This window comes from Papio anubis, chromosome 7 (genome assembly GCF_008728515.1).
Source record: "Papio anubis isolate 15944 chromosome 7, Panubis1.0, whole genome shotgun sequence".
Classification (NCBI taxonomy): domain Eukaryota; kingdom Metazoa; phylum Chordata; class Mammalia; order Primates; family Cercopithecidae; genus Papio; species Papio anubis.
In genome coordinates, this window is record NC_044982.1 from 83560328 (window position 1) to 83569111 (window position 8784).

The 8784-nt window shown below is 56.1% G+C and overlaps 1 protein-coding gene across 1 annotated transcript; it reads right to left on the reverse strand.

The window, feature by feature from the left end:
• Positions 1–1952: 1952 nt before the first annotated feature.
• On the reverse strand, positions 1953–8244 carry LRP10 (LDL receptor related protein 10). The gene is made up of 7 exons (XM_003901564.3): positions 7684–8244; positions 7243–7287; positions 6582–6717; positions 4792–4982; positions 3665–4682; positions 3218–3347; positions 1953–3096 (listed from the first exon to the last, which is right to left on the reverse strand). Exons 1-7 carry the CDS (start codon positions 7721–7723, stop codon positions 2509–2511), a joined length of 2148 nt encoding a protein of 715 aa, XP_003901613.1. The 5' UTR covers positions 7724–8244; the 3' UTR covers positions 1953–2508.
• Positions 8245–8784: the final 540 nt, after the last annotated feature.

Genomic DNA, 8784 nt, shown 5'->3' on the forward strand with positions numbered 1-8784 from the left:
TTACTGCCTACGCCTCATACAGCACACAACCAGAACCTAGAGAAACTTCTTTCAGGCCCACTGATCTATAATCACAGGCCTCCTTGGTGAACTCTTTCCTAAAGTCCTTCCAGCATTTGGAAGCATTCCACCACGAGGAGCAGTTTTACCTTAAGTCTTTGTCCACTGTCTTTTTTTTTTGAGACGGAGTCTCGCTCTGTCGCCAAGGCTGGAGTGCAGCGGCTCCATCTTGGCTCACTGCAAGCTCCGCCTCCCGGGTTTACGCCACTCTCCTGGCTCAGCCTCCCGAGCAGCTGGGACTACAGGCACCCGCCACCTTGCCCAGCTAGTTTTTTGTATTTTTTAGTAGAGACAGGGTTTCACTGGGTTAGCCAGGATGGTCTCGATCTCCTGACCTCGTGATCCGCCCGCCTCGGCCTCCCAAAGTCCTAGGATTACAGGCTTGAGCCACCACGCCTGGCGTCTTTGTCCACTTTCAATTTGCAATACCACTAGGAGAGAAAAGGTCTGGATGAAGGGGAATGAAGATATCAGGCTGCAGGTATTTGAGGTGGCTATGGGGGAAGAGAAGAGCAAAGAAGAGGGCAAAGACCAGGCTATGGAGAGGCAGGGGAGGGATAATCACTGCTTCACTATTTCCATTGGGCCTGATGCTGAATGGACCAGGATTGTTTGCACTTGGGAAGGAGGGCCCAAAGGGAGAACAGTAAGCAAGAACCAGGTTCTCCGGAGCCCTCTCCCCAGTCCCTGGAGAGGGTCAGCAGTGAAAGGAGCTCAGGTCTTCCCTGAGCCAAGGTGCCAGGGTCCCAGAACTGCACATGGGCCCATATCCCTTTCTGCTACTTCCTCAGGCTCTTGCTCACTAGAAGAGAGGGAAATTGTGCAATTAGTGCTGGGTTTGAGGATGCTGACAGCGTGTAATCAACAGGGCCTCTCCACCAGGTGTGGGGCGAGGCTGGATACTGGGCTCCACCAGGTGTGGGGCTAGACAAGAAGAGCCTTAGGGGAGCCTCTTTTCCCAGGGACTGGCTCCGTTAGGGAATTCCTCAGTTTTGCTCCTGAGGCATCACTCCCACCCCTACAGCTTCCTTCTACATCTTTTCCCTCTATCTTCCTCCCAAACTCTGGGGCAGCTTCTGTCACTTTGCTCACTAGGGGCTGGGTTCCAACACTGCTTACGAATCATTACCTCCATCACCCACCCCAGCTCTGCAACTCTGGCCGCTGCTTGTGCTCTCAGGCCCAGGGGCTTGCCTATAATCCTTGCCCTCGTCTCCTCAGTTTGCTTGTTCTGTGGACACTCCTCCTGTCTAGAATTCACAGCTCTATTCTAACTGCTGACAGCACTCTTTAGATTCCAGTTTGGGCCCTCTTCCAGGAAGACCTCTTGGATTTGGCCATGGTGATGCCAGCACCACACATCCTGAATGTTTGTGAGCTTTCCCTCCACTCACCTTTGCCTGCCTTGAGGTATCCTGGCTGAGAATCCATCTGTCTTGCATACGACAGACTGCTAAATGCCTGGTAGGTGTGGAGGATGGAGGGTAGGAGCCATGACTCCTGTGTCCCACCAGGGACAGTTGCTCCTATGTTCTGGGCTCAGGGAATGCTCCATAAATGAGAACCTTCCTGACCGCAAGGCCCAGCTGGCTCCCCTAACTTCTGTCTTGGCAGTGAGGAAACAGGCTTGGTGCACACCCCTGGAGTCAGTCACTGCAGAGCTGGGCGCCAGGCATTTGAGTGGAAATGGAGAGGGCTGATCCTTAGGGTTCCTAGAATGTTCTTACCTTCTGTGTGGTATAAAAATCAAGAGAGTAGTGGTTGGGAGATGACCAGGAAGAGGGCAGAAGGTAGAGGGCCAAGCAAAGGGCTCCACAGGGAGGAGTGGGATGAGATGAGCATAGACTGAGATGGGCAGCGGCAGGGCTCAGGCTCGCAGCTAATTTGCAAAATTTTGAGATATATCATTCCTTTATTTTTTACCTCAACTTACTGAGCAACGCATAGCTATGGAACAGAAGCATTTGTTGCACTCTTTTTGTGAGCCAGGCCTTGTAGGAGAGATTGTGGATGGCAAAATCTCAGGTTCTGCCGAAATCCTCCCCTTGGGGGCTGGAGGATCTCTAGTTAATTGGCATTCAGGTGCTTAAGGCCACTTTTGGGTGGAGGTTTGGCAAAGATGGAGTGTCCAGACCTATGATCCTCTAATAACTTTACTTTTTAAAAACAGCCACCCAAATGATGGTGGCGCGGGGAGCAGGTGGTGGTGAAGGGACTGGGGTCTCTGGCCATGGCCATGTACAGAGGAGACTCTGTGAGCACTCTCCCTGCCTGAGGGACACCTAACTTTATAGCATAGACTGAGGGTCAACAGGAGGCCCACCAAGTCCCTCAGATCCAGGGACAGGGAAGGAAGTGGTGGAGGGGAGGCTGACCCACCTCTAAAGGGTTGTGCCACTATGAGTAGAGCCCCCAGGGGAGAGGCCCCAGTAGAGCCCCCAGGTCCCCTCAGGTAAGCAGTGGCTCATCCTCTGCCTCAGCTACCCACAACCCCGGCTCAGCCAGTGGCACCAGTAGCACATCGTCCTCATCTTCTGGGGCCAGGACTGCTGTGTGGGGTCCAGCGGGGCTCCGGGTTGGTCCTGGGGGCCCCAGGCTGGGCAGGAGACGGCCTCGCAGGGCCTGCACCACTCCAGACAATAGCGATGGCTCTAGAGGCAGTGAGGGCAGTGGCCCTGGGGCTTCGGGGACAGTAGTGGGGGCTGGAGACGTGCTAGCAGATGGGAGGGGAGCTTTGATGGGCAGTGGGGGTGCCTGCTCCCCATCTTGCCCACCCACTGCCCCGCCCTCACAGGCTGGACCTGTGCCACCATCTAGGGCCTCAAGGGGAGCAGCGGAATGTGTGACCTGGGATCTGGCCTCAGAGGCCCGAGCTGGGGTGTTGGTTCGAGGGAGCAAGCCCCAGCGGCGGAGACGGCGTACCAGGCGGCGCATCAAGCGGCCCCGCTGACGACGGCGGGCACCTGAGCCACCTCCTGGAGTCATATCCTGGCGTAAGATCTGTAGCAGAGAACGCAGGTTGCCCAGCACTGAGTTCTGCAAGGAGATGAGAAGACCTCAGAGTCAGAGGGCCAAAGGTTGGATGAAGGAGGGTACAGGGGTGGGGCCACAGCAGAACTGGGACCAGGAGGTGCTAGGGTTGTGGGGAGTGACTTACATCATTAGGATTCTCTGTAGGAAAGTCTTCTACAGGCGGGATGGCACCCTGGGCAATGAGCTGCCCGTAGGAAGGGGGTGCCTGCTGCTGCACAATCTCAGCCTCCATCCGGGAGAGGGGGGCAAAGATGCTAGAAGGAATGATGACTGCTCAGTTGCTGGTAGTTCTTGGCCAGAGTAGACCACCTCAGCCTGGACAGTCGTCCCGCTTCCACACCTGGGCCAGGCCAGCTGGAGCTGTGCCATGGCTTTCCCAAAGGTCATCTGAGGTCCCTCCTCCCTTGAAACTGCTTTCAGGATCTGGACCTGTCCCTTACAGGACACAACTGACAAGCTGATTATGGGAGCCTCTCCCCCAAGGTGGGCGCTTTCATGGTCTCCTGTAGCTGCACAGCCCAGCCTCACCCTCAGGGTCTACTCCTCTACTGCCAGTCCCACTCCCACTGACCTGTACTCCTGGGTGCGAATGGCATAGAGCTTGCAGGTGCAGCCCAAGGCGATGACCAGGAGCAGACCGCACACTAGGCTGCCAATGACTGCGGCGGTAATGACCTTGCGGGGCAGAACATAGGAGCAGTCCCACTCATCACTGCCGTCCGCACAGTCAGGCTGCCCGTCGCACACCCATGTCTCATACACGCACTTCTCATCCCGGCATCGGAAATTGCCAGGCTGGCAATGCCGACAGCGTCTCTCGTCTGCTCCATCAGCACAGAAAGTCTGGTAGTTGCAGCGGTCAGCAGGCAGGTAGCAGGCTGTGGCACCAGAGGTGCCAGCAGCCCCGCAGGGGAAGTGTCCAGGTGGGCAGCCTGGGCAGTCCTCCTCATCTGTGCCGTCAGCACAGTCCCACGAGCCATCACAGCGCTGTGCCTCACTGTAGCAGCGCTCACCTAGGCCTTCGCCAGCCCCCAGGCCAGAGCCTAAGCCACAGGGTCTATCCCAAGGCAAGCAGTAGCCCCGCACATGGTAAGTGGCATTGAAGCCACGACCATTGCTCCAAGCAACTGTGTGGTAGGACACAACAGCCTGGCCAGATAGTGTCTCCACAGTGACAGCCTTGCCATTGCTGAAGTGGGTGAGACTACGCAGTAGTCGGGAGCTCTCAGGGGGCCCAGAGCCATCAAACACATGCACTGCATCTCCAAAGCCCAAGTCCAGGGCTGTGAAGCGCACGGCCAGCCGCCGGCCATCATGGGGGTCCAGCAGCCAATGGCAGGACTGGGGGTGGGAGACTGAGGCAAGGTGTGCATATCCAGGGGAGGAGAAGACCCCATAGAAGTCCTCCAAGGTGAGATTGCAAGGCAGGGAGGGGATGGGCCTTGGGGTCAGGCCAGGGAAAGGGTCTGAGCTGCAACCTGCTTCATCAGAGCCATCGCCACAGGCATCAATCCCATCACAGCGCTGGACAGCAGATACACAGCGGTGGTTGAGGCACTGGAACTCTTCCTGCAGGCACATCAGCCAATCTGCAGAGGCACCATGGAGAGGGGCTGTGAAGCACCAGAGCCCTCAGGATCCTCCCCTCCTGCCTGGGGCTTTCACTGCCTACTCCTCAAACATCCCTGTCCAGCCTACCTTGGCTGTAGGAGAGCAGGAAGCCCTGGCCCATGGGTGCTCTGGCCCCAGCATAGCTGTAAGTGATGGTGACGTTGCCTCCGGGCAGCTGCAGAGGGCTGGGAGGTGCCTCACACAGGGAGATCGGTGGCTGGAGAGGGGAGCGTAGGGTTAAGTGCTCTGAGCCACAGGCCAGGTGTAGTTTCTGGAACCTATGGGAGTAGAGGAGAGCAGGACATGAGATGCTCTTGACTGCTGCTGGCTTTCTCCTCCCCCGGTGCCACCAGGCCCCTAGTATCCCAGGAAGCACAAACATCTGCTTCTCCGTGATCTAAATGGTCAAATAAAAACTCAGCCTATTTATTTATTTAGAGACAGAGTTTCGCTCTTGTCACCCAGGCTAGAGTGCAATGGCGTGATCTCGGGTCACTGCAACCTCCACCTCTTGGGTTCAAGCAAGTCTCTTGCCTCAGCCTCCCAAGTAGCTGGGATTACAGGTGCCCGCCACCACACCTGGCTAATTTTGTATTTTTAATAGAGACGGGGTTTCACCGTGTTGGTCAGGCTGGTCTCGAACTCCTGGCTTCAGGTGATCTGCCCGCCTCAGTCTCCCAAAGTGCTGGGATTACTGGTGTGAGCCACCACGCCTGGCAGCCAAATTATTTTTAAGTGAATGTAATCAATGGGGATCTTCCTAACATGGGCTGGTATCATCATAAGACCATAAGATATCCTAGAGCCCTTTGGAAAAACTGACTTGTGTTCCGGGACTGAGTTAAGAAGAGGTGCACTGCATTCCAGTTGTTGTAGCACTGTCACCCAAGTATGGTACCAGCAGTAACTGGTGATTACCATACAGTTCAATTAACCAGAACTCACCATCTTACCCTACCCCATTGTGCCAGATGTGAGACCTGGGTTGGTTTTCCACGGCATTCTGATCCCTTTGCCCTGCCAGCCTCTCCACAGATTGCCTCTCTCTTTGCCTACCTCTTTCTGGGTGAATTTATGGAAAATGAACTATGTGAGGCAAATAGCCAGGTACTCAATATGATCCCCAAACAATGATCCAAGGTCAGGGGAGCCTGGGGAAACTTGGAATGTTTAAAAGATCCAGAGAGGCTGAGGAATGTTCTAGGCTGATTAAGGAGTAGTTCGGAATCTCACACAGGACATGCAATGAATGGAAGGACTCCTCAGAACAGTTCTATCTGAGCTGAGGACCGTTTGTAGAGTGGCCTCTGTCCTTTGGAGATGCCCAGGACCCAAGCTAGATGTCCACTCCAGCCCAGCTCCACTTCAGTTCATTGAGTCTGGCCCAGAAAAAGTCAGGCTTTTAGGGCACACTAGGCCAAATCAAATTCTACTCTTTCCCTGTTGACAAGGATGGAAATTCCATAGAGAAGTGATCCCTGAATGGGCCAGGCCCAGTGGCTCACGCCTTTAATCCCAGCACTTTGGGAGGTCGAGGCAGGTGGATCACTTGAGGTCAGGAGTTCAAGACCAGCCTGGCCAATGTGGTGAAACCCTGTCTCTACTAAAAATACAAAAAAAATTAGCTGGGCGTGGTGGCAGGCACCTGCAATCCCAGCTGCTCAGGAGGCCAAGGCAGGAGAATCACTTGAACCCAGGAGGTGGAGGTTGCAGTGAGCTGAGATTGTGCCCTTGCACTCCAGCCTGGGTGACAAGAGTAAAACTCTGTCTCAAAAAAAAAAAAAAAAAAAAAGAGAAAGAAATGTACCTGAAGACTTCCAATGGAGGGGAAGGGGCAAGGGAGAAGAATGGGTTCTTGTTCTTGTTCCGCTTCTCACCTGACGGTGACAGTCTGTTCCTTGCTGCCCAGGATGAGCCAGGTGCAGTTGGCAGGGGAGCTGCGGCTGTCCCGGACCAGGGGCCTCTGTAAGGTGCCCTGCACTTCTAAGAGCACTGCTGGGGGGTTCTCACAAGCTGGAGAGAGGAAGGTAGGACACTGGTAGTAGACAGCCCTTAGCATCTCACCCTTCCCCTTCCGCTTGGAGGCTTGAGGTTTCCAAAAGTCTGGGCTCTGCAAGGAGGAGCAAAGTATCTGCCCCTGCCCACACACATCCTAGAGTTACAGCCCTCTGGCTTCGCTCTTTCTCTCCACATTCTTCATAGCTTCACCAGTTAATACTAATACCACGAACAATTCTGAAGTCTGCCTTGTGCCAGTCACTGAACCAGGAGAAGCAGGAAATACTACCTCTACCCTCAGGGAGACTACATCCTGGTTAGGACGATCAGGCATAGATATTCCCAGAAAAAATAAAATAGTACATAGCAACTACCAGATGAAGGTCCACACCGAGCCTTATTTTCATCTATAAAATAAAGGCTAAATGATCTCCCCTCTAAAACTGTGGTAGGTCCCATGGAATTGAGGGAACAGAGCGTCCTTCTCGAGTGCCCCCACATTCCCAAGCCCACGGAGCCCCAGAGGTTCCCTCAACTCACCAAGATTTGGGAAAATAATCCGGTCTGGATGGGCCAGAGCGCCTCCTAGAGGAGGAACGAGAAAGGGCAGGAGAGTGAGACACCCCGTAAGAGTTTTCTTCACCTGAGCAACTCAACGAAGCCATCCGGGACTTCCGGGCAGTTAATAGGAAGAGGGAGTGGGGGGTGGGAGAAGGCTGCGGCGTGGGACTTCCATGGAAGGAAGGTCCGACAGCAGGGCCTGTGGGGTTGGTGGGGTGATCTGGCGAAAGCCGGAGAGAGGACGAGGGCCCAGCGGAGCGGCTGAAGACTTCCTGGGGGTTGGGGCCGGCAGTGCTGGGGGTGGTGGCAGGGGCTGGAGGGAATGGGCAGGCAGGATGGAGTGCGGGGCCGCACTGGAGGGAGTTAGAGCTGCTGGCCCGGTGACAGAAGGCTGGGGGGTGGTCTCGTTTCGTCTCTTACCAAGGAGGAGGAGGAAGAGGAGGAGGGTGGCCAACAGCATCCTGGGCTGTCCAGAGGTGCCGGAAGGGTGCCGGAGCTTCTGTGGTCTACCCGATGGGGTCGCGGCGGAGCCCCGGCCGCCCAGACTCCCCGGTGCCGCCTCCCCAAGGGGGCTCCATGGCCCGGGCTCGACTGGTGCTCTGGATGCCAGGGCTGGGGGCGGGGAAGCGGCGGCAGCCGGGGAGTAGGGGCGGTGCCTTTCGCCAACTTTGGAGTTGTTTTCTCCGGCGGCCGCCGCCGCACTCTTTCTCCCAGGGCTGGCTCCCGAAGTCCCGGATCTCGGCACTGGGTCGCGCCCTCACCTACAGCCCGCCCGCAGGCCGCGAGCGCCCCTGGCCTGGCCTGGCCGCCACCTGCCGGGGTTTGAGACCACTTCCTCTTCGGGCCAAACTTTGCCGACTTTCAGCCCCTAGGGCCGGCCGGGTGCTGCTCCACTCCTCTAGCGCTTGCAGCCCGCGGAACGCGACAGGGAAGCGGGGGAGGGGGAGAGGTGGCTCGGCCCGGCGCTCCGGCCCTTGCCCAGGAGGTACCCCCGCCCGCCCAGGGGTTGGAGTAGCCTGGGCGGGTGACGAGCCCGGTCCCACCCCTGCCAATCAACGAGCGGGCCACACCCACTTGCTCGCCTTAACCCCTTTCCGGCTCTGCCGGACTTGTCAAGATGGGCCCTTGACTGGCAGCTTCAGCTTCCGCATTTAACCCTGCTTTGTTTAATCCTTGGGGTGTAACACGTTTGTCAGACATTTGTCAAAGGACGTCTGCTTATTCCATAACTGTGATGTCTTTCCTTTGGGCCCTAAGCTCTCAGTACTTTTCTTGTCCCGGGGTCTGAGATCCGGCAGCACTTTTTGCAGTGAGACTTTATTACAGCTATTACCACACAGTATGGTAACTATTTGTTCGTCATTCCCGCCCCCGTCCCGCCCCTTCTCTGCAAACAAACTTCCCGTAGGCTGGGGCCTAGACTGTTTACCTTTGCACCTACAGGGCTTCTCTCCTGCTGAGACACAGGAAGAACTCAATAAATGGTAAATAAACGAATAAGTACTCCTTCTCCATTTGCTA

What these genes read in the sequence shown, in the direction of transcription:
- LRP10 (XM_003901564.3), bottom strand. Translation starts at nt 7,723, where the DNA reads ATGCTGTTGGCCACCCTCCTCCTCTTCCTCCTCCTCCTTG. An exon ending in GATTATTTTCCCAAATCTTG is followed by an intron (nt 6,718 to 7,242) that starts GTGAGTTGAGGG and finishes TCCTCTCTCCAG; the next exon opens with CTTGTGAGAACCCCCCAGCA. An exon ending in ATTCGCACCCAGGAGTACAG is followed by an intron (nt 3,348 to 3,664) that starts GTCAGTGGGAGT and finishes CATTCCTTCTAG; the next exon opens with CATCTTTGCCCCCCTCTCCC.